This window comes from Macaca nemestrina, chromosome 1, assembly GCF_043159975.1.
Source record: "Macaca nemestrina isolate mMacNem1 chromosome 1, mMacNem.hap1, whole genome shotgun sequence".
Classification (NCBI taxonomy): Eukaryota; Metazoa; Chordata; class Mammalia; order Primates; family Cercopithecidae; genus Macaca; species Macaca nemestrina.
The window spans coordinates 222,110,080-222,132,821 of record NC_092125.1 but is presented as its reverse complement, the minus strand read 5'-3'; the positions used below and the strand labels follow the sequence as shown (position 1 = coordinate 222,132,821).

Here is a 22,742-nt window from a genome sequence, read left to right as displayed (position 1 = left end):
AGGTAACTTCTTCTCTGCCCTCGGTTTCTCTACGGCTCCCAGTCCAGGTTTTCCTTCTTCCTCCCTGAATTTCTCTAGTCCCTTTCACAGGCTCCTGCACTGCCCCCTCCTTTTATGCCACCATCCCCCAGGTGGGAAGGTGGTGGGAAAAGGCTGCCTTCCCTGGCCTTTTCTCTCCTCATTTCACAGCCTTTCCCAGGCCTTCCCCTGCTCAGTCAGTAATGTGTCTCCCAAACTCCTCACTCTCCGTATTTCAGGCAGAACAGTTGCCCAACAGAGGTTCTCAATGTAGCCTCCGTCAGAATCACACGGAGGATGAGTTCAGACTCAGGGGGCTGGGCCCAATCCCCAGGGCTTCAGTAGGCCTGGAGTGGCTATAAGTGTAAGAATTTTTTTTTTTTTTTTCTTTTGGAGACAGGCTCTCCTTATGTTGCCCAGGCTGGTCTCAAACCCCTAGTTCAGTCGATCAGCCCGCCTCAGCCACCCAAAGTGCTGGGATTACAAGAGTGAGCCACGGAGTCCAGCCAAGATAATTTTTTTTTTACTTTTTTTTTTTACGTTCAAAAAAATTGTTTACTTAGGTTAATTTTGCAATTAAATTGCAAAAACCGCAATTACGTTTGCACCGACCGAATAGCTCGGCCGCTGTAAGTAAAGCAGATAAAGTCAGCCTTTGTCTTCTGGGACCAGACTCTGCTCTGCCCCCGCGTGGTGGCCTCAGGCGCAGCGCTAAAACGCATGAACCATTTAAGATATTTCCTGAAACTGGAGCGTGATTGGAGAGGCTTTATTTGCATACCCACAATGCATTGTGCACCAAATAATGTTCGTCTTTAAAATTACTATCCCCTTTTTCCTTCAACCTATCTTTCCCGACACCTAGATTGCTGTTCAGAATTGTCTGAAGAAAAAGGCAGAAGTCAATAGCTCTTTTGGACGGAGAGAAAGTTACCATTAGCCAGTTGGGAGTAGTCGTTACGTGAGAACTGAGTGCCGCCGGTTGCGATCATACTCTGGTTTCTCTTCAGATCGTATAAATCTTTCGCCTTTTACTAAAGATTTCCGTGGAGAGGAACAACTCTGAGTTTTAAACCAATTTTTTGAGGCCTTGCTTTTTCAGCAGGGCTTATTTGAGTGGTACTAAAAGCAGACGCATGCTAGTAAATGTGTAAGCTCTGAAATGCGGGTTCATCAGCTATTGGAAGTGCGTTTAATACAAACGCGAATTTTTGGGGTTTTTTTAGAGTTTCACTTTTTTATGTGGTAGGCGTTAGTTAGTTCTACTGCATCTCTGGGGAGTTGCTACCGTGACACGTTGGGGTGGCTTACTGCTTTTGACCAAAGAACGGGGCTTGGCTTGTTTAATTACACCAGGGGTTTTTAACCCCGGCCACTGACCAACAGAGGGTTACCGGCTGGCAAGCGAGTACTACCGCCTGACCTCCCCATCGTGTCAGGTCAGTAGGGCATCAGATTCTCCTAGGAGCAGGAACCCTACTGCGAACTGCGCATACGAGGGATCTAGGTAAGTACTCCTTATGAGAGTCTAATGGCTGATGACTTGAGGGGGACAGTTTCAACCTGAAACTGTCCACATCCCGTACCCACCCTTCCCCCGCCCTTGGAAAAACTGTCTTCCACGAACCGGGTCCCTTGTGCCAGAAAGGTTGGGGACCAATGGACTATCCAATTAAATGAAGCAGGGGCTCTGGGCGAGCTCCCCCGCTGCTCCCACCGGCTTCTCCGTGTAGAAGAAGGCAGCCCCGAACTCTTCTACCCAGTATCCCCGCCTAAGGAGCGGTGCCTAGCGCGCAGCTAGTCCTCCCGAGACCCAATCGGTTTGATGAAACGCAAGAGAAAGTGAATTTTCCAGCCAGTCCCATTGGCCAGAATTCATCTCAACCGCAAGGGAGGCTGGGAAATGTAGTCATGCCTCCAGGTAGCCGTGAGCCCTGCTAGTGATGGGAGATTCTAGGGAGAGGTTGAGTACTGGGGAGGGAAAACTAGCAGGGTCTGTCCCAGTAAAGGAGGGAGGAAATCCATCGCAAAAAATCCTGATCCCCAGGCCGGGAGCGGTGGCTCACGCCTGTAATCCCTGCATTTTGGGAGGCCGAGGCAGGCGGATCACCTGAGGTCAGGAGTTCGAGACTGGCCCGGCCAACATGGAGAAACCCCGTCTCTACTAAAAATACAAAAATTAGCCGGGAAATTAGCTGTAATCCCAGCTACTCGGGAGGCTGAGAATCGCTTGAACCTGGAAGGCGGAGGTTGCAGTGAACCGAAGTCGCGCCATTGCCTGAGCGACAGAGCGAGACTCTGTCTCAAAAAAACAAAACAAAACAAATTCTGACCCCAGGCTCAGGCCCTTAAGCAACCGCCCACAGCCACCCCCACGCCCCCCCCACGCCCCCCCACGCCTCCCCACTGGCTCCAAGCCCCATTCAAGCTACGTAGGAGGGTAATTGTCCTTTTCCCCCAACATCAGCTGCTCCTCCAAAAGCTAGCTCTGGTCCTCCAAAATTAAACACTGGAGTTTTGAGTTTGTTTTATGTTTCAGAATATAGAAAAACCATCATAACAGCTTTTCTAGTGTGTCTACTTTTAAGACTGCCCAAAGAAGCCGCGCTAAGAAATGCAGAGTGTTAAAAAAAAATTAGCTTAAAACTCACAGTTGTTTCCTCTCCACAGATATCTTTAGTAAAAGGCAAAAGATTCATGCAATTTGAATGAAAACTAGTGCATATCTGTGATAGGCAGCACTCACTTCTCATGTAAGTACTACTCCCAACGGGTTAATGGTAACTTTCTTTCTGCCCAAAAGAGCTATTGACTTCTGCCTTTTTCTTCAGACAATTCTGGAACAGCAGTCTCAGTTTCGGGAAAGATAGATTGAAGGAAAAAAGGGATCTAGTAATTTTAAAGATGAAAATTATTTGGTGCACAATGCATTGTGGGTATGCAAATAAAGTCTCAGCAATCAAGCTCCAGTTTTGACAAACTGGTGAAGCCTAGGGACTCCTCAAAAAAAGGTTTTCCGTTGTTTTTGTTTTGTCTTAAATTTTTGATTTTTAATGTTTGTGGGTACATAGTATGTGTATGTATGGGTTACATGACAAGAGAAAGGTTTTGTTTGTTTTGAGATGGAGTCTTGCTCTTGTCGCCCAGGCTGGAGTGCTGTGGTATGATCTTGGCTCACTGCAACCTCTGCCTTCCCGGTTCAAGCAATTCTCCTGTCTCAGCCTTCCAAGTAGCTGGGATTGCAGGCACCCGCCACCACGCCTGGCTAATTTTTGTATTTTTAGTAGAGATGGGGTTTCGCCATGATGGCCAGGCTGGCCTCGAACTCCTGACCTCAGGTGATCCGCCCGCCTTGGCCTCCCAAAGTGCTGGGATTACAGGCGTGAGCCACTGTGCCGGCCCCTGGGAATGCTGTATAGTTGTCTCTTCCCAAGGTTTTATTCTGAGAGAAGCCTCAGCCTTTCTCACGAGCAAACTTGCCCAGCGTTGCTGTCTCTTGGGACAGCCACAGAGCAGTCACGCTGGTCCCTGGCCCGGGTTTTCAGAGCTCTCCTCCACGTGTGTGTTAGTCAGGGTTCTCTAGAGGGACAGGACTAATAGGATCTACGTATATATGAGAGGGGCTTTATTAAGGAGAATTGACTCACGTGATCACAAGGTCAAGTCCCATGATAGGCCGTCTGCAAGCTGAGGAGCAAGGAAGCCAGCAGTGGCTCAGTTCAGTCCCAAAACCTTAAAAGTAGGGAGCTGACAGTGCAGGCTTCAATCTGTGGCCGAAGGCCTGAGAGGCCCCAGCAAACCACTGGTGTAAGTCCAAGAGTCCAAAAGCCAAAGAACTTGGAGTCTGATGTTCAAGGGCAGGAAGCCTCCAGCACGGGAGAAAGATAAAGCCCAGAGGACCCAGTGAATCGGCTTTTTCCACCTTCTTCTGCCTGCTTTTTCTAGCTGTGCTGGCAGCTGACTGGATGGTGTCCCCCACACTGTGAGTGGGTCTTCCTGTCCCAGTCCACTGACTCAAATGTTAATCTATTCTGGCCACACCCAGAAACACCCAGATACACCCAGAAACAATACTTTGCATCCTTCCATGCAATCAAGTTGACACTTTTTTTTTTTTTGAGATGAAGTTTCTTTCTGTCACCCCAGGCCGCAGTGCAATGGCACGATCTCGGCTCACTGCAACCTCTGTCTCCTGGGTTCAAGCGATTCTCTTGCCTCAGCTTCCCAAGTAGCTGGGATTACAGGCGCCTGCCACCACACCCGGCTAATTTTTTGTATTTTTAGTAGAGACGGGGTTCACCATGTTGGCCAGGCCAGTCTCAAGCTCCTGACCTCAAGGGATCCACCCGCCTCGGCTTCCCAAAGTGCTGGGATTACAGGCGTGGGCTACTGCACCTGACCAAGTTGACACTTAATGTTAACCATCACAAGCTGTTAGCAGAGGTAATGATTAACCCACCAGTGGCTGGGGGTACGTCCTGCAAGGGTGCCACCACCCAACTCCATGAATGACCTCTCTTTGACCTTTAGCCAGTCACTGTTTTTCACCAGGTCTCAATTTGCACTTTGTAAAACATGGTAATAAAACCGTTCTTCGGTTTTCAGCGTAACTGTAGACTGGCTAAAATTAGGACGTAATAAGGAGAAGGGATACGTCCATGGAAGGAATGATGATCTCTAATGTCACTGTTGCCGTGAATTAGGGCCGGAGCCCACCCTTTGTCCCTAGAAGTCAGTGATGTGGGCAAAGAAATCCAATTCTTGGGTGGGTGCAGTGGCTTACACCTATAATCCAACACTTTGGGAGGCCAAGGCGGGAGGATTGCTTGAGCCCAGGAGTTTGAGGCCAGCCCGGGCAACATGGCGAGGCCCCATCTCTACAGAACATTTTTTTAAAATTAGCTGGGTGTGGTAGCATGCACTTGTGGTCCCAGCTACTCAGGAGGCTGAGGTGGGAGGATGACTTGAGCCCAAGAGCTCGAGGCTGCAGTGAGCCATGATTATACCACTGCACTCCAGCCTGGGAGACAAAGGGAGACCCTGTTTCAAAATAAAGGCTCCCTGGCTTCCCTACACCCACCCACCTCTGTGCATGCATTCACTCAGGCTCTCCACTGCTTAGCTTGGCTGACTCCCATCATCTTTCAGTTTCCAGATTGGAGGTTTCACTTTCCTTCAGGAAGACCTCCCTGACTTTCAAGGACAGGTTAGATGTCCCTGCCCCACAGTCCCACAGCCCTGACTGCAGTATCATCATTCAATTTCTCATCTGTAGGGTCCAGCCCTACGGGGCTTGGCGGGTGTTCTCCCCGTGTGCAGAGACGAGAGATCGTAAGAAATAAAGACACAAGACAAAGAAATAAATAGAAAACAGCTGGGCCCGGGAGACCACTGCCACTAAGACAGGGAGACCGGTAGTGGCCCCGAATGGCTGGGCGCGCTGATATTTATTGTATACAAGACAAGGGGCAGGCAGGGTAAGGAGGGTGAGTCATCCAAGTGATTGATAAGGTCAAGCAAGTCACGTGATCATGGGGCAGTGGGCCCTTCCCTTTTAGATAGCCGAAGCAGAAAGGGAAGGCAGCATATGTCAGCGTTTTCTTCTATGCACTTACCAGAAAGATCAAAGACTTTAAGACTTTCACTATTTCTTCTACCGCTATCTTCTAAGAACTTCAAAGAGGAACCAGGAGTACGGGAGGAACATGGAAGTGGACAAGGAGCACGACCATTGAAGCACAGCACCACAGGGAGGGGTTTAGGCCTCCGGATGACTGCGGGCGGGCCTGGATAATATCCAGCCTCCCACAAGAAGCTGGTGGAGCAGAGTGTTCCCTGACTCCTCCAAGGAAAGGAGACTCCCTTTCCCGGTCTGCTAAGTAACGGGTGCCTTCCCAGACACTGGCGTCTTCCCAGACACTGGCGTTACTGCTTGACCAAGGAGCCCTCAAGCGGCCCTTATGCGGGCGTGACAGAGGGCTCACATCTTGCCTTCTTGGTCACTTCTCACGATGTCCCTTCAGCACCTGACCCTATACCCACCGGTTATTCCTTGGTTATACAACAAAGAGTAATATTAAAAGCTAATGATTAATATTGTTCATACTAATGATTTATAATGTCCATGATCATCTCTATATCTAATTTGTATTATAACTATTCTTAGTCTAACTATTTTCTTTACTATCCTGAAACAGTTTGTGCCTTCAGTCTCTTGCCTCGGCACCTGGGTAATCCTCCGTCGACACTCGTCTGTCTCTCCTGCAGGCTGCATTCGCTGAGGTGTGTCTGTGTTGCTCCCCTTTGTGTTCCAGTCAAAAAAGATTCCTAGAGAGGATTTGCTCTCACACCAAGGCTAAGCTCCCCACACCAGTTTAACGAGCCTGGAAGTAAGTGCCGTCCACCAATGTCCCACCTGCTCTTCGGATGCTCCTCAAGCCGTCCCTGCCCAGAGAGATTCTGGGATGAAAAGGAAAAATTGTCCCTGCCTGGCAGAAATTGATGCTGCTTCTGGAGAGGTAAGCCTCCGCTCTTTGGGTAGGAAAGCTGAGGTTTTGTGTTTTTTCTGTTTTTGTTTTGTTTTGTTTTGATATAGGATCTTACTCTGTCACAAAGGCTGGAGTACAGTGGTGTGATCTTGACTCACTGCAACCTCCACCTCCTGGACTCAAGTGATCCTCCCACCTTAGCCTCCCAAGTAACTGGAATCACAGGTGCTCGCCACCATCATGCTCAGCTAATTTTTAAAATTTTCTGTAGAGACAAGGTCTCACTATATCACTCAGGCTGGTCTGGAAGTTTTGGGCTCAAGAGATCCTCCTGTCTCGGCCTCCCGAAGTGCTGGGATTATAGATGTGAGCCACTGTGCTCGGTCAGAAGCTGGTTACTCCTCACCAGAAATACCCTAAGATTTATTTGGCCAGGCACGGTGGCTCATGCCTGTAATCCCAGCACTTTGGGAGGCTGAGGTGGGCGGATCGCTTGAGCTCAGGAGTTTGAGACCAGCCTGGGCAACATGGTGAAACCCTGTCTCTACAAAATATACAAAAAAAAATTAGCCAGGCGTGGTGGCTTGTGCCTATAGTCCCAACTGCTCAGGAGGCTGAGGTGGGAGAGTTTCTTGAGCCCATGAGGTTGAGGCCGCAGTGAGCTGTGATTACACCACTGCACTCCAGCCTGGGTGACAGAGCGAGACCTTGACTAAAGAAAAAAAAAAAAAGCATCTGCGGTCCTATGACTCTCTGTATTCTTGGTTTGTTATCACCAGAGAAGAGTTCCATTTCTCCGCTGGGAAGATATGCCCGTATTGGTCTATTCCGGCTGCTCTAACAATATACCATAGTCCGGGCAGCTTCAAAACAGCAGAAATTGATTTCTCCCAGTTCCAGAGGCTGAAGTTCGAAATCACAGTGCCAGCATGTTTGGGTTCTAGTGAGGCCCCTCTTTCCAGTTGCAGACTGCTGTCTTCTCGTTGCATTCTCACATGGCAGAAAGAGGGTGAGGCAGCTCTGTGAGGCCCCCTTAGAAGGGTCCTAATGCCATTCATGAGGACTCTACCCTCATGAACTAAGAACCCCTCCGAAAGTGCTGCCTCCTAATCCTATCACATTGGAAGTTAGAACATCAATGCAGGGGCCTGGTATGGTGGCTCATGTCTGTCATCCCAGCACTCTGGGAGGCTGAGGCAGGTGGATCATTTGAGCTCAGGAGTTTGAAACCAGCCTGGGCAACATGGCAAAGCCCCATCTCTACAAAAAAATACAAAAACTGGCCAGGTGTGGTGGTGCACACCTGTAGTCCCAGGTACTTGGGGGAGCTGAGATAGGAGGATTGCCTGGGCCCAGGAGGTTGAGGCTGCAGTGAGCCATATTCACGTCACTGCAATCCCGCCTGGGTGCACTCACAGTTCTCAAAAAAAAAAAAAAAGATTTCAACATAGACATTTAAGGAGGGGACACAATTCAGCCCATGTCAGTGGACATGGAGAATCCCACATCCTCCTGGAAAAATCGTCCAGAGGAGCCACAGGCTTCTTGATTAGTGCCTTGGCCTGGGTCTCTTACCCAGGGCTTGATCTTGTGGGGACCTTCTGTTTTAGTCCATGTCATGTTGCTATAACAGAATACCTAGGGCTGGGTAATTTATAAAGAAAATAGGTTTTTTTGGTTTTGTTTTTGTTTTTTGAGACGGAGTGTCGTTCTGTTGCCAGGCTGGAGTACAGTGGCATATCTTGGCTCACTGCAACCTTCGACTCCCTGGTTCAAGCAATTCTCCTGCCTCCGTCTCCCATGTAGCTGGGATTACAGGCACGCACCACCATACCCAGCTAATTTTTTTTTTTTTTTTTGAGACGGAGTCTCGCTCTGTTGCCCAGGCTGGAGTGCAGTGGCGCGATCTCAGCTCACTGCAAGCTCTGCCTCCTGGGTTCACGCCATTCTCCTGCCTCAGCCTCCCAAGTAGCTGGGACTACAGGTGGCCGCCACCACGCCCGGCTAATTTTTTTGTTTTTTTTGTTTTTTTTTTTTGAGACAGAGTCTCACTGTGTCACCCAGGCTGGAGTGCAGTGGCCGGATCTCAACTCACTGCAAGCTCCGCCTCCCGGGTTTATGCCATTCTCCTGCTTCAGCCTCCTGAGTAGCTGGGACTACAGGTGCCCGCCACCATGCCCGGCCAGTTTTTTTTTGTATTTTTTAGTAGAGACGGGTTTTCACTGTTAGCCAGGATGGTCTCGATCTCCTGACCTCGTGATCCGCCCGTCTCGGCCTCCCAAAGTGCTGGGATTACAGGCTTGAGCCACTGCGCCTGGCCTTTTTTTGTATTTTTAGTAGAGACAGGGTTTCACTGAGTTAGCCAGGATGGTCTCGATCTCCTGACCTCATGATCTGCCCGCCTCGGCCTCCCAAAGTGCTGGGATTACAGGCATGAGCCACTGCACTCGGCCAATTTTTGTATTTTCAGTAGAGACAGGGTTTCACCATGTTGGCCAGGATGGTCTCAATCTCCTGATCTCGTGATCCACCTGCCTTCGCCTCCCAAAGTCCTGGGATTACAGGCGTGAGCCACTGCGCCAGTCAAGAAAAGAGTTTATGGCCGGGCGCGGTGGCTCACGCCTGTAATCCCAGCACTTTGGGAGGCCGAGGCGGGCGGATCACAAGGTCAGGAGATCGAGACCACGGTGAAACCCCGTCTCTACTAAAAATACAAAAAATTAGCCGGGCGCGGTGGCGGGCGCCTGTAGTCCCAGCTACTCAGGAGGCTGAGGCAGGAGAATGGCGTAAACCCAGGAGGCGGAGCTTGCAGTGAGCCGAGATCGCGCCACTGCACTCCAGCCTGGGCGACAGAGCGAGACTCCGTCTCAAAAAAAAAAAAAAAAAAAAAGAAAAGAGTTTATGTAGCTCACGGCTCTGCAGGCTGAGAAGTTCGAGGGCATGGTGCCAGCATCTGCCTGGCTTCTTTGCTGCCTCATAGCATGGTGGAGAAGGTTGAAGGGGAAGCAGACACATGTAAAGAAGCAAACCCGAGGGGCTTCCTGGTTTTATAACAACCTGCTCTCCTGGGAACTAATCCATTCCCACAAGAGGAAGAACTCACTCACTCCGGAGAGAGGTGCCAAGCCCTCTGGGAGGGATCCACTCGTGTGACCCAAACACCTCCCACAAAGCCCCGCCTCCCAACACTGCCACACTGAGGGCCAAATGTCAACAAACCATATCCAAACCGTAGCACCTTCTGAGAAGCCGAATAAAGTATGCCTCAGAACTGTCCACGCCAGGGACAGAAGAGGACAGCTTGTGTCTACTGGCTCCATGTCCCACGGGTGAAGCGTGGCCCCAAATGGTGTTACCATTCACATGCTTCAAGGCTACATATGCCTGAGTGCCTCGCAGCTTCCTAAAGATGACAGAGGCTGATGCTGGGTGCTGCCAGGACACTCATACCTGTGCAGAGCTGGCTGCCGCCACAATGGCAGGAGTCAAGGTGGCTGAGAGAGGCCAGGTGCGGTGGCTCGAGCCTGTAATCCCAGCACTTTGGGAGGCAGAGAAAGGTGGATCACCTGAGGTCAGGAGTTCGAGACCAGCCCGGCCAACGTGGTAAAACCCCCATCTCTTCCAAAAATACAAAAATTAGCCAGGTGTGGTGGCACATGCCTGTAATCCCTGCTGCTCAGGAGGCTGAGTGAGGCAGGAGAATCGCTTGAACCTGAGGAAGCTGCAGTGAGCTGAGATTACCATACGGCACTCCAGCCTGGGCAACAGAATGAGACCCCGTCTCAAAAAAAAAAAAAAAAAAAAACGTGGCTGAGAATATGTGAGATGGGACAGATATATGGGGTGCAAGTAGATTTTCAGGGAGTGAACACATTTCCAAACCAATGTTTCAGCTGTTGGGAAGTTTCAGATAGTATGCAATTAAATTTTCCACACCAGATTTCAGGCCCTGAAAAAGCAACTTTAAAAAGGCTCTCTGTGGCCGGGCGTGGTGGCTCACGCCTGTAATCCCAGTGCTTTGGGAGGCTGAGGCGGGTGGATCACAAGGTCAGGAGATCAAGACCATCCTGGCTAACACGGTGAAACCCCATCTCTACTAAAAATACAAAAAAAATTAGCTGGGCGTGGTAGCGGGCGCCTGTAGTCCCAGCTACTTGGAAGGCTGAGGCAGGAGAATGGCGTGAACCCGGGAGGTGGAGCTTGCAGTGAGCTGAGATCGTACCACTGCACTGCAGCCTGGGCAACAGCGAGACTCTGTCTCAAAAAAAAAAAAAAAAAAAAAAAGAAAAAGAAAAAGGCTGTGTGCAGCCAGCCTTCACTGGACCACGCAGATGGGACCCTCTAGGGTTACTGCTTGGCCTGCTCCACTGTGGACCACCAGCATCTCCTCTCTACCATGGTGGCCAACTGGAAGCCCTGTGGATACTGAGCCATGCCACAGAAGCCATCAGACGCATGCCATGGGGAGAAATGGCAGGGTGGGGACTCCGAGCAAGCCTGCACCAGCATCGAGGCAGAGTTTGCACTCCAGTCACTTGATGGTCATGTGGCCTTGGACAAATGATTCACTGTGTGAGGTCCAGGTTCCACATCTCTCAAACTGGGATCTTAACCCCCAGCAACCTCTTCACCCCAAAAGGCCGTGCTGATGTGAAATATCTAACATGTATGGTGAGCACTTAATCAGAGCTGTACTTTACAAACCTCAGTTTATTGACATTCTAATCATTCAATTGGTATTTCTTAGGCACCACATACATAGGTTTTACCATTTATTTGAGACAGAGTTTCGCTCTTGTTGCCCAGGCTGGAGTGCAATGGCATGATCTCGGCTCACCACAACCTCCGCCTCCCAGGTTCAAGCGATTCTCCTGCCTCAGCCTCCCGAGTAGCTGGGATTACAGGCATGCACCACCATGCCCAGCTAATTTTATATTTTTAGTAGAGACGGTGTTTCTCCATGTTGGTCAAGCTGGTCTCGAACTCCCAACCTCAGGTGATCCACCTGCCTCAGCCTCCCAAAGTGCTGGGATTACAGGCGTGAGCCACCACGCCCGGCCTTGTTTTACATTTATGGGAGCCTACAACATGCCCAGTTCCAAGTTCAAGAAGGAATGAGAGCTGCAGTTCTTGTGATCCAACAGTTTTCCATTTAATGTCACACTGTAAATGACACCAATTGCACCCCAAGAGGCTCCCACTCTGCAATATGTGAGCCAGCCGTGGCCCACGGCTGGAAGATCACATGTCATAGCTCTGCACGATCCAGGGGAGAAGATCACATGTCATAGCTCTGCACGATCCAGGGGAGAAGGTGCTGCATGGACAGAACGAACTGGGGAACCAGTGCCACTAAGAGCAGAGCTTGAGCCCCCTGTTTACTCTCATAACCATCGGCTGTGGGCCAGACATTTGGCTCCTTTGCAGGCAGACCAGGCTTCCCGGTGAGTCATGCCGCTTAAAATGCTGTCTGGGAACGCAGAGAAACAGTCTAAACGCCGAGACGCTGAGGACAGCCCCGCAGGTGGACTGCCACGCCCGGCTCAGCCCCTTTTTGGTCCCCGGAGTGGACAGTTCCCTTCTCCCCACAGAGGGGAGGCATCTGATGGTGGCTTCAGCAGACAATCTGGAGAAGGACCACTCAGGGTTTGTCTTGCTGACATCCTATAGCCAGCAAAACCAGGGCAGGAGAACCCTGGCTCTTTAGGGCAGGTGGGGGAGAGGGCACCTGAGCAGGGAAGGAGCCAGGGTAATGCGAGAAGCAACCCCCTGGCGAGCAGAAAGGCGGCCCCCAACACACCTTCCGGGCGGACTCCTTTGAAGAGACGTAGAACATGAGGGAAAGCAACGGCGTTTTGGCAGCGGGGCTGGGTGGGCGTCCTGCTTCTGACAGATCTAGTGCTGAGGGCAGACGTGGTGCATGTCTCCAGGTTTTAACCACACACAAACCGGTCATGGAAATTTGAAAGATATTTATTTAAAAACAGAACAAAAAAGCTTTGGTATTTCAAAACCTGACAATCATCAATCACTAGAAAGTTAAACACCTCCCCTGAAGCCCCAAAGTACAAAACCACAGGTGTCCACAGGCTCATAAGAAAGGGCGTGCAAACCCGAGGATGACAGCGCAACCCGCACCCTCCTACAGGCAGCAGCACAGCCGCCCTGGGGACCCCAGCCCAGCCTCGGGACCGTGGGGCCTCCAAAGGCTGAGATGGATATCACTGCCAGCACTCACCATCTACAGGGGATGCAAAAGCCATCTAGCAAAATCTCAACAAAAATAAATTAAAACTTCATCAAGAAAGAACACGATAAATTCGGAAAAGGACAGAACGTTCCCTAGACAAGAGTCTTTTCAAAAGACGGTCTATTTCCTGGGACAGAACAAAGGAGGAAAGTGGAAGGAGTGAGTTCCATTTCAAGTATTTGCCATACAGGTTCGTTTTATTGAGTGGAAAGCTTACAAAAGGTCCACTGGCCCCTTCCCTCCCCACGTGACACTCGTTCCTTCCAATGCAAACTCTGGTGTATCCACATTCGCTTCTGCGTCACTGGTTTCCCCCAACAAGGCACAAAGGGCGGGTGCTTCCAAAGGATCCCTGGCAGCAGGACTTTCAGTGCTGGGTGTCTTGTGCAAATGGTGGCTGAAAGCAGGACTGTTAGTTCACTCAGACACTGGGATCTTCCTGTTCAATTCACAAAACAAGTGTGATTATTGTTCACTGCCAACCCCAGTGGCCAGCTACAGAAATAGCCTACGGAGACAACCCTAGTGGCACCACACCCTGGCTCTGACCCAGCCTTGCAGAATGACCATGGACTCAGTGGCCTGGGGCCTTCTGGAGCTGAGTGTTCACTGGGTCCGCTCTGGCATGGCCCAGCTTGAGCCTGCGTCTGTTGAGAGATCGCTCAGTACCCCACGAAGGTAGTCTGGCTCATTTCCCCAACTGTGGGGGGAACCGAAGGTGCCCTCAAGAGTGAGGGCAGAGAAGCCACCGAGCAGCAGGGAAAAGCAGCCGCCTGCCAAACAGACAGCAAAACCCACACGATGCACATTTGGCGCCTGTCCTAGTGCAGCTAGTCCAGAGGCAGCTCACAAGGAAGGCCTCTGTGCGGTCCTTTTTGATCTGACTTTTGATCTGTTCTTCGAACTTGAGGAACTCAGCCCTGTCTCCCACTCTTCTGCTCTTTCAGGTCAAGTTCTGCTTCCTTTTCCAAGTCCTGGTCTTGGGCCAGAAACTAGAAGCCGCAGGCATCCCTGTGGATGTGAGGGGGCACTTCCCATTTCTCCAGGGTGGGATCTGGGCTCTTTTGACTACTTGGGAACATAGATGCAGAGCCTAATATACCTCTCTACTGTCACTACAGTTTAAAAAGAGAAGACAATGGAGCAAAGAAGAGAAGAGAGGGGAGGGGAGGAAGAGTAGAGGGGAGGAGACAGGGGGATGAGGGAGGAGAGAAGAGGAAGGGAAAAAGCTCAGCTCTTTGGGAAACATTTTCTTCTACAACTGCTAACAAAGGTCTCCCCCTAGAATCCCTGCTGGTCTTTCTCCGGAGAAAGCACCGAAGGCCGGGCGGCAGGGCACAGTAAGCAGCCTCACCCCGTGACAGCAATGCTGATCCCAAGATGCTGCCCCGATGACAGTCTTGCAGCAATGACGGCCAAAATCACCGCTTCCAGGGGCAAACATGTCTCAGGAAACTGGAGGGGAATGCTTCTGTCCTGTGTCCTATGCTAAGGAGATGGCCACTCTGGTCCAAGGCCTGGAACAAGGGGCTGACCTCTGCATGCCATGAACAGGCACATGGGGGGAAGCTGGGGATCCCGCCAGCAGTTCAGACAGAGGTTTCAAGTCAATCTAGGGGCCTGTTGCAGTTATTTTTATTTTATTATTACTATTATTATTTTATTTTTTTTGAGACAGAGTCTCACTCTGTCGCCCAGGTTGAAGTGCACTGGCATGATCTCGGGTCACTGCAACCTCTGCCTCCTGGGTTCAAGAAATTCTCCTGCCTCAGCCTCCCGAGTAGCTGGAATTACAGGCGTGCACCACCATGCCTGGCTAATTTTTGTTATTTTTAGTACAGACAGGGTTTCAACATGTTGGCCAGCCTTGAACTCCTGACCTCAGGTGATCCGCCTGCCTCAGCCTCCCCAAGTACTGGGATTATAGGCATGAGCCACTGCACCCAGCCTCGTTATTATTTTTACATGGGGTCTCACTCTGTCACCTGGGATGGAGTGCAATGGTGTAATCACAGCTCACTGCAGCCTCAAACTCCAGGGCTCAAGTGATCCTCCCACCTCAGCCTCCTGAGTAGCTGAGACTACAAGTGTGCACCACCACACCTGGCTAATGTTTAAATTTTTTGTAGAGACAAGTCCTCGTTTTCCTGCCCAGGCTGGTCTCAAACTCCTGGGCTCAAAGGATCCTCCCACCTTGGCCTCCCAAAGTGTTGAAATTACAGGCATGAGCCACCAGGCCCTGCCTCTTAATTTTTTTTTTTACTTTTATTTGCTTTTTTGTTTTGTTTTTTGCTTTTTTGAGACAGGGTCTTGCTTTGTTGCCCAAGCTAGAGTGCAGTGGCACAATCACAGTTCACTGCAGCCTCAAACTCCTGGGCTCAAGTGATCCTCCCATCTCAGCCTCCCAAGTAGCTGGGACTACAGGCACAAGCCACCACACCCGGCTTGCAGTTATTTTTAAATGCTGACATTTATGATGGGGGAGGAGGGGAGGGCTGCCCTGGGAAGCCAGAAGACCATCAATTCACACCTGGATTTCCACAGCTTTCCCTTCCTTGTCGTCTCCTCTCAAAACACTTGCACTCTCTCTCTGGTGTCAAGGGCTGAGGGCATCAGGACACCCATTCCTGCCCAGGCCTCACCCCCCCTCGCCAGGCCAGCCCCTTCCGAGACACAGGGCTGAGAGCAAGGCCGAGGTCTCGGGTTTCGACCAGACAGCGGCTTCCTACCTTACTCCTGAAGAGGGGCTTGGCTCCAGGCCCACAGTACTCGTTGTAGATGAGCTTGAAGAGGAAGAGGTGGAAGAGGGTGATGAGGGAGGCCACGCTGAACCAGAAGAGGAAGGGCAGCCCGGGGTCCTGCTGGGCCATGTGCTCATCATGGGCCAGAATGGCCTTGAGGTGCAGCGTGTGCCGCAGGTCCTGCAGGTGTGTGAGGTCGGTGGAGATGTACAGCAGCGGCGTGATGGGCTGTGTCACCATGACCGAGAAGGTGTGGCCCGTGGGCGCCGAGGTCAGCTCCACTGGCTCGTCCAGGCAGCCCGCCTCGCAGGCATAGATCTTGACAGGCTGGCCGCGGGACTCCACGGACACATGTAGGTAGGGCTTGCCCTCGGCGTCCGCCAGTACGGCCAGGTTGATATGGTCGTTCTTGTAGCGGATGCCATGCAATGCATAGCTGTTGTGCAGCACGTCGGGGTCGGCCTGGAACTGGAGGTGGTTCTCCGTGAACTGCAGCCCCCCAAAGCTGAGCACCATGCCCTGCAGGATGCCTGGGGCGCCCACCTTCACCAGCCCCTTGCAGCCACGCTTCTGGAGGGTCAGCCTCCACAGGTCGGAGAGCTGCAGGATCTGCTGGACAGAGGACAGCCGTCCCGGCCACAGGTTCTCGGCGTGCATGGTGGCGTGGCCGCTGAAGCAGTGATCTTCATAGTTGAGCGTCGACTCCATCTGGTCTCGCTCCCTGTGGCTCAGGGAGGGGCTGAGCAGCGGGGCCGGTGAGCAGGAGAGCATGTAGTAGAGTGTCAGGTTCACGGTCAGGCCAGACGGCGTGTGGGTATCAGTGATCTTCTTCATTTCCACTCCTGCAACACCATGAAAGCTGCACGTTAAGGGGGAAGGACAGCTGGGAGGCAGAGCATATGAAATAAAGACCAAGGGCAGCAGAGGAGTGAGGTGTGCCTTAGTGATAAAGACAGCGGTGCCTGTCTCCCTAAAGTATGGGAGAAAGTCACCTGTCTTGTTTACACGACCAACTTGAGCCTGTGGGCCTGAAATCTAGAATCCTGTTAAAAAGCAGTGGGGTCTGGTGCCAGAGCCCAGAGGAACACAGATTTAGCCAGGACTTGGTGCCAACCCTATGATCAGACCTCCTGCGCCAGATCAGTCACCAGTGCTGAGGCCAGTCTCAGGCCACTTCTCCTTCTGTCCTTTCTCTCTCCAGTCCTGTAGCTTTATGTATGTATTTAGTTATTTACTGAGACAGAGTCTTACTCTGTCGCCCAGGCTTGAGTGCAGTGGCACAATCTCAGCTTACTACAGCCTCCGCCTCCCAGGTTCAAGTGATTCTCCTGTCTCAGCCTCTGAGTAGCTGGGACTACAGGTGTAGGCCACCACCCATGCATAAAACAGCCCTGGCAGAAGCATTCAATAGATACTTGCTGAATAAACATGTGTTGGGCCCCTTTGTTACTGATGGATTCAACAGCCCTAAGATTTAAAAACATATACACACACAACATTGTTTTGTAAAGATGACTATCCTCCTGCCCGGTGCAGTGGCTCACACCTGTAATCCCAGCACTTTGGGAGGCCAAGGTGGACGGATCGCGCGAGGTCAGGCTAAGTTCTGTATTTTTAGTAGAGACAAGGTTTCGCCACATTGGCCAGGTTGGTCTTGAACTCCTGACCTCAGGTGATCCACCTGCCTCAGCCTCCCAAAGTGCTGGGATTACAGGTGTGAGCCACCGCGCCCAGCCAGCACGTTCTAGCCTAAAAAACTGTCTTATTTTAATTTTAATTTTCACTTTTCTAATGTCTGCCTTCCTCCCAACCAGAATTTAAGCAAGCACCATGAGAACAGGAACTCTGGTTCCCATCTGCACCCCCCATGCATAGAACAGCCCTGGCAGAAGCATTCAGTAGATACTTGCTGAATGAACTCAACTCTTTGAGCAACCAAACACAAGGGTTCAGACAATAGGAGCCCTGGAAACCAAAACTCCTCTCTCATCCAGAACAGGATTTTCTTTTCTTTAACAGTCAACAGAGAGAGTTTTCATTGGGCGGGAGCATCTCAACCTGCTGAAAGAAGGCATTCTCCAACCTCCCTGTGAACCAGTTGCAGCCACAAATGCCAGGACGCACTTCAGCCTAGCAGGGGTTATGTCAAGAAGTCCCATCTGTCACCAGGCCGACTGCAGAGCTGAGCAAAGAATCAGGGGATCCACCTGCTGGTTTCACCTCTGCAAACTGACTCTAAAACACTTCACTCTGCTCAAATCAGGCCCCACCTACCAGAACAAATAACAGAAAGACCTGACCTTTACACTCAAATTTCCACTACAGTCTCATACAAACCTTCTGAGGTAGGCGTTATTGTTATTAAATACAGGCCCAGAGAGATTAGGTGACGAATCCCAAAGTCGCACAGACACTAGGCAGTTGAGCAGAGATTCAACCTCTGGTGAAACGCCAAGCCCAAGTTTTAACCACTCCATCATCACCTTCAGTGTTACCTCTGCAGATTTTGGAGGGACATAACTAGGGTGGACCAAGTGCTGACCAGGACTCACCTGGGCTGAAGAGCTGAGCCCAGAGGAGCTGGTGGTCTTGAAGAAGCTCCGCGGCTGGCATCTCCAAGAGCTCCAGCATTTCCTTCCGGGCCAAGTCCTGCAGTGCCTTGAGCTCCTTGGCTGCTTTGCTTTTGAGCACCTGGGAGTTAATGGGGCCAGAGACGTGCACCACCCACAGCACCGTCTCATCCAGCTGCGTCTTGGGAGCCACTTGGAGGCGGTCCACTAGCTTCTTGGCGGCCACCACCACCAGGTGCACCAACCCAGTGGGCGTAGGCGGGGACCGGCCTGAGTAGAGGAGGAATTGATGGTCTCCGACCTTCTCTAGGGTACTGGTGAAGGCCTTGGGGGCTGGGCCGGCAGTGGGCCCCACAGTCTGCAACGCGGCCACGCGCTCCGTGGGGTTGTTGAGCTGGATGCGCTGCAGGTAGACGTGGGGTCGGCCCCGGTGCACCAGAAAGTCCTCTTGCAGCAGCACGCAGTCGCGGCCAGACCCCGCGGCAAGGCCAGAGACGGAGGCGGGCCCGGGGCCGGCGGCCACGGGGCCAGGACCTGGGGACCCGAGCTGCAGGCAACGCACGCGGCGCAGCAGCCCCTCCCGCAACAGCAGCACCGCCTCTCCAGCTTCAGCCAGGGCGCTCAGCGGGCGCAGCTGCACAAAGGGCACGAAGTCCGGCGCCACGGCGGGCTCTCGCTCCCCGGGGGTCACCCACAACCGGTTGGCGGCCACGTCCAGAGCCAGGAAGCCGTTAGCCACCAGGGCTGGCACTCCAGGGCCCAGCGGTACCGCCTCGCCGCGCTCCCGCAGGCCGCGCCAGGCGCGGGTGGCCGCCTCCAGGCAGGCAGACGGCTCGGCGGCGCCCGGTTCACCGCGGGACCAGGGAAGCAGGTGCAGGCCGCCCGCCGCCCGCCGCGCGCCGGACCCCCCAAACCACAAAAGCAGCAGCAGGAGGCCGAGCAGGCAGAGGAGGCGGCGGGCCCAGCTGCTCGACAGCAGTCCCGGCAGCCCCTTGAGCCGCTGCTGCAGCCACATCGGGCCGCCAGGCGCGGGCAAGGGCGCGGGGGCGGCCGCTGGGCCCGCCGCCCAGCCCACCGGCCCGGCCGCCCGCGCCTCACTGCCGGGCCCGGACCGCGGCGCCCACCCCGGCCCCCGCTGCAACCGCCGCAGCAGCCGCCACCGCTGCTTCCTCCTTCTTCTCGGTGGCCGCCGGCCGTCAAACGCCGCCGGCCGTCAAGCGTCGCCGTGTCTTTTACGACAGATGGAAAACGGGAGGGCGGAGGGAGGAGAGAGAGGCGGGCCGGAGAGAAGGGGGCGGAGCCACGGCGGGGGCGGGACAGAAGCTGCCGGGGGCCGGACCACCGGTTCCCAGGCCCTAAGAGTGAAGTCCAGTAGAGTTAAGTGCAGGGGTCTGGGGAGGACTGGAAGCATCCAATTCACTCGTGAAAAAAACATCGACCCTGCCAAACCAAACACGTGTTGGGCCCCTTTGCTACTGATGGATTCAACAGCCCCAAGATTTAAAAAAACACACACACAACTTTGTTGCTGTAAAAATGACTATTCTCTCGCGGGGCGCAGTGACTCACTACTGTAATCCCAGCACTTTGGGAGGCCAAGGCGGGCGGATCACGAGGTCAGGGGTTCGAGACCAGCCTGACCAACATGGTGAAACCCCGTCTCTACTAAAAATACAAAAACTAGCCGGGGGTGGTGGCGCATGCCTGTAATCCCTGCTCCTCAGGAGGCTGAGGTAGGAGAACTGCTTGTACCCGGAAGGCGGAGGTTGCAAGGTTGCAGTGAGCCGAGATCATGCCACTGCACTCCAGCCTGGGCGACTGAGTGAGACTCCGTCTCAAAAAAAAAAAAAAAAAAAAAAAAAAAAGGCCGGGCGCGGTGGCTCAAGCCTGTAATCCCAGCACTTTGGGAGGCCGAGACGGGCGGATCACAAGGTCAGGAGATCGAGACCATCCTGGCGAACCCGGTGAAACCCCGTCTCTACTAAAAAATACAAAAAACTAGCCGGGCGAAGTGGCGGGCGCCTGTAGTCCCAGCTACCCGGGAGGCTGAGGCAGGAGAATGGCGTGAACCCGGGAGGCGGAGCTTGCAGTGAGCTGAGATCCGGCCACTGCACTCCAGCCTGGGTGACAGAGCAAGACCCTGTCTCAAAAAAAACAAAAACAAAAACAAACAAAAAAGACTATCCTCGCCGCAAAAACACTTGGAACAATACGAAAAAGTGGGGGAAAAAAAAGAGAGAGAGAAGAAAGAAGAGGAAGAAGAAGAAATGAAGAGGAGGAGGGGAAGGGGAGCCATCAGAGGCCAGGAGTGGTGGCTCACGTCTGTAATTCGAGCACTTTCGGACGCCGAGAGGTCAGGAGTTCGAAACCAGCCTGACCAACATGGTGAAAACCTGTCTCTACTAAAAATACAAAAATTAGGCTGGGCGCGGTGGCTCACGCCTGTAATCCCAGCACTTTGGGAGGCTGAGGCAGGAGGATCACGAGGTCAGGAGATTGAGACCATCCTGGCTAACACAATGAAATCCTGTCTCTACTAAAAATACAAAAAATTAGTCAGTCACGCCTGTAATCCCAGCACTTTGGGAGGCCGAGGCAGGCGGATTACAAGGTCAGGAGATCGAGACCATCCTGGCTAACACGGTGAAACTCCGTCTCTAATTTAAAAAAAATACAAAAAATTAGCCGGGCGCAGTGGCAGGAGCCTGTAGTCCCAGATACTGGGGAGGCTGAGGCAGGAGAATGGCCTGAACCCAGGAGGTGGAGCTTGCAGTGAGCCGAGATCGCGCCACCGCACTCCAGCCTGGGTGACAGAGCGAGACTCCATCTCTAAAAATAAAAATAAAAATAAAAAAATAAAAATGCAAAAATTAGCTGGGTATGGTGGCAGGCACCTGTTATCCCAGCTACTTGAGAGACTGAGGCACGAGAATCGCCTGAACCAGGGAGGCAGAGGTTGCAGTGAACTGAGATCGTGCCACTGCACTCCAGCCTGGGCAACTAAGAGAGGCTCAGTCTCAAAAAAACACCAAAAAACAAACCCCAAAAAAACAAACAAACAACAAAAAAACCCTCACCACTAGAAACTAGACTTCCCAAAAAATATTTTGTTAACGGACCTGTCTAGCTGCATGTACACCATATGCGGACACAAATCCAGCCAAGGGCTGTCAATGTCTCCACCACACCAAATTGTCTTCTTGATGTCAGCCCTAAGTTTTAACTTATTAAATAACGTAAGACACTAAAGTCTCATACTTTGAAAATACCTTTAAATTGTGAATCATCGATGCAAAAGAGAAATTTTGCTTTGTATCCTGGGGAAAAAATTCAACATAAGCACAGAGGCAGACAATGGGTGATTGTTTCCACTTTGGTTTCAGTACATTCCAAAGCCAGACAGTGCTTCCCAGTTGTTGGAAATTAAACGGTCATTTGAGGTGGCCTCTGGTGGGTTGTGAGCAGACGCAGAAATGTTTGCTGAGGCCAGTGCCCTTTAGAAGGAGCTGTCCAGGTGATCCTACAGTCTGCCTACCATTTTTATTTTATTTATTTTTATTTTTTATTTTTTTGAGACAAGAGTCGCACTCTGTCCCCCCGGCTAGAGTGCAGTGGTGCGATCTCAGTTCACTGCAACCTCTGCCTCCTAGGTTCAAGCATTTCTCATGCCTCAGCCTCCCAAGTAGCTGGTATTACAGGCACGTGCCACTATGCCTGGCTAATTTTTGTATTTTTAGTAGAGATGGAGTTTCACAACGTTGGCCATGCTGGTCTTGAACTCTTTACTTGTGATCCGCCCACTGTGGCCTCCCAAAGTTCCGGGATTACAGGTGTGAGCCACCGCGCCCAGCCCTATTTATTTATTTATTTATTTATTTATTTATTTATTTATTTAGAGAGAGGGTCTCACTCTGTTGCCCAGGCTGGAGTGCAGTGGCGCAATCACAGCTCACTGCAACCTCCATCTCCCAGGCTTACGTGATCCTCCCACCTCAGCCTCCCGAGTAGCTAGAAGTATAGGCCCTCACCATTATGCCCAGCTAACTTTTTTTTTTTTTTTTTTTTGGTATTTTTTGGAGAGGCAGGTTTTTGCCATGTTGCCCAGGCTGGTCTTGAGCTTCTGAACTCAAGCAATCCTCCCACCTTGGCCTCCCAGAGTGCTGGGATTACAGGTGTGGGCCACCACACTCAGCCTTCTTTATTTATTTTTTATCAATTTTTATTTTAGGTTCGGGGGGTACATGTGCAGGTTTATTACAAGGGGATATTGTGTGATGCTGAGGTTTAGGCATTTTTTTTTTTTTTTTTTTTGAGATGGAGTTTCGCTCTTGTTGCCCAGGCTAGAGTGAAATAGCACGATCTCGGTTCACCACAACCTCCGCCTCCCAGGTTCAAGTGATTCTCCTGCCTCAGCCTCCCGAGTAGCTGGGATTACAGGCATGCGCCACCACGCCTGGCTAATTTTTTTTGTATTTTTAGTAGAGACGGGGGTTTCTCCATATTGGTCAGGCTGGTCTCGAACTCCTGACCTCAGATGATCCACCTGCCTCAGGCTTCCAAAGTGCTGCGATTACAGGCGTGAGCCACCGTGCCCAGCCTTGAGGTACTGCACTCCAGCCTGGGTGACAGAGTGAGAGACTGTCTCAAAAAAAAAAAAAAAAAAAGACATTTTATT

General features: G+C 51.9%; 1 protein-coding gene, 1 long non-coding RNA gene, 1 other non-coding gene and 1 pseudogene across 5 annotated transcripts in view; 2 read left to right on the top strand and 2 right to left on the bottom strand.

Moving 5' to 3' along the window:
- LOC139364364 (uncharacterized) overlaps positions 1-18,051 on the top strand; it is a 35,026-nt gene extending 16,975 nt beyond the window's left edge. Inside the window, exons 1-3 of one of the 2 annotated variants that reach the window (XR_011626081.1) lie at positions 1,014-1,525; positions 6,286-6,536; positions 17,312-18,051. This is a non-coding gene — a long non-coding RNA (uncharacterized lncRNA). Of the gene's footprint in view, positions 1-1,013; positions 1,526-6,285; positions 6,537-17,311 lie in introns of those variants that run through there. The other variant, XR_011626088.1, reaches the window with a different exon arrangement.
- LOC112425138 (U5 spliceosomal RNA) lies at positions 1,009-1,127 on the top strand. The gene has a single exon (XR_003016150.2). It is a non-coding gene; the product is annotated as a U5 spliceosomal RNA (small nuclear RNA).
- On the bottom strand, positions 2,621-2,742 carry LOC112425139 (U5 spliceosomal RNA; annotated as a pseudogene).
- Positions 12,464-19,271, bottom strand: LOC105473170 (KIAA2013 ortholog). Of its 2 annotated transcripts, XM_011726816.2 has the most exons (3): positions 18,050-19,271; positions 15,486-16,339; positions 12,464-13,195 (listed from the first exon to the last, which is right to left on the bottom strand). In XM_011726816.2, the coding sequence occupies exons 1-3, from the start codon at positions 19,080-19,082 to the stop codon at positions 13,178-13,180; spliced, it is 1,905 nt and encodes a 634-aa protein (XP_011725118.1). In that variant the 5' UTR covers positions 19,083-19,271; the 3' UTR covers positions 12,464-13,177. The 2 variants fall into 2 exon arrangements, with proteins under 2 accessions (XP_011725118.1, XP_011725117.1); XM_011726815.3 differs by lacking the exon at positions 12,464-13,195 and having other exon boundaries at positions 13,202-16,339; positions 18,050-19,252.
- Positions 19,272-22,742: the final 3,471 nt, after the last annotated feature.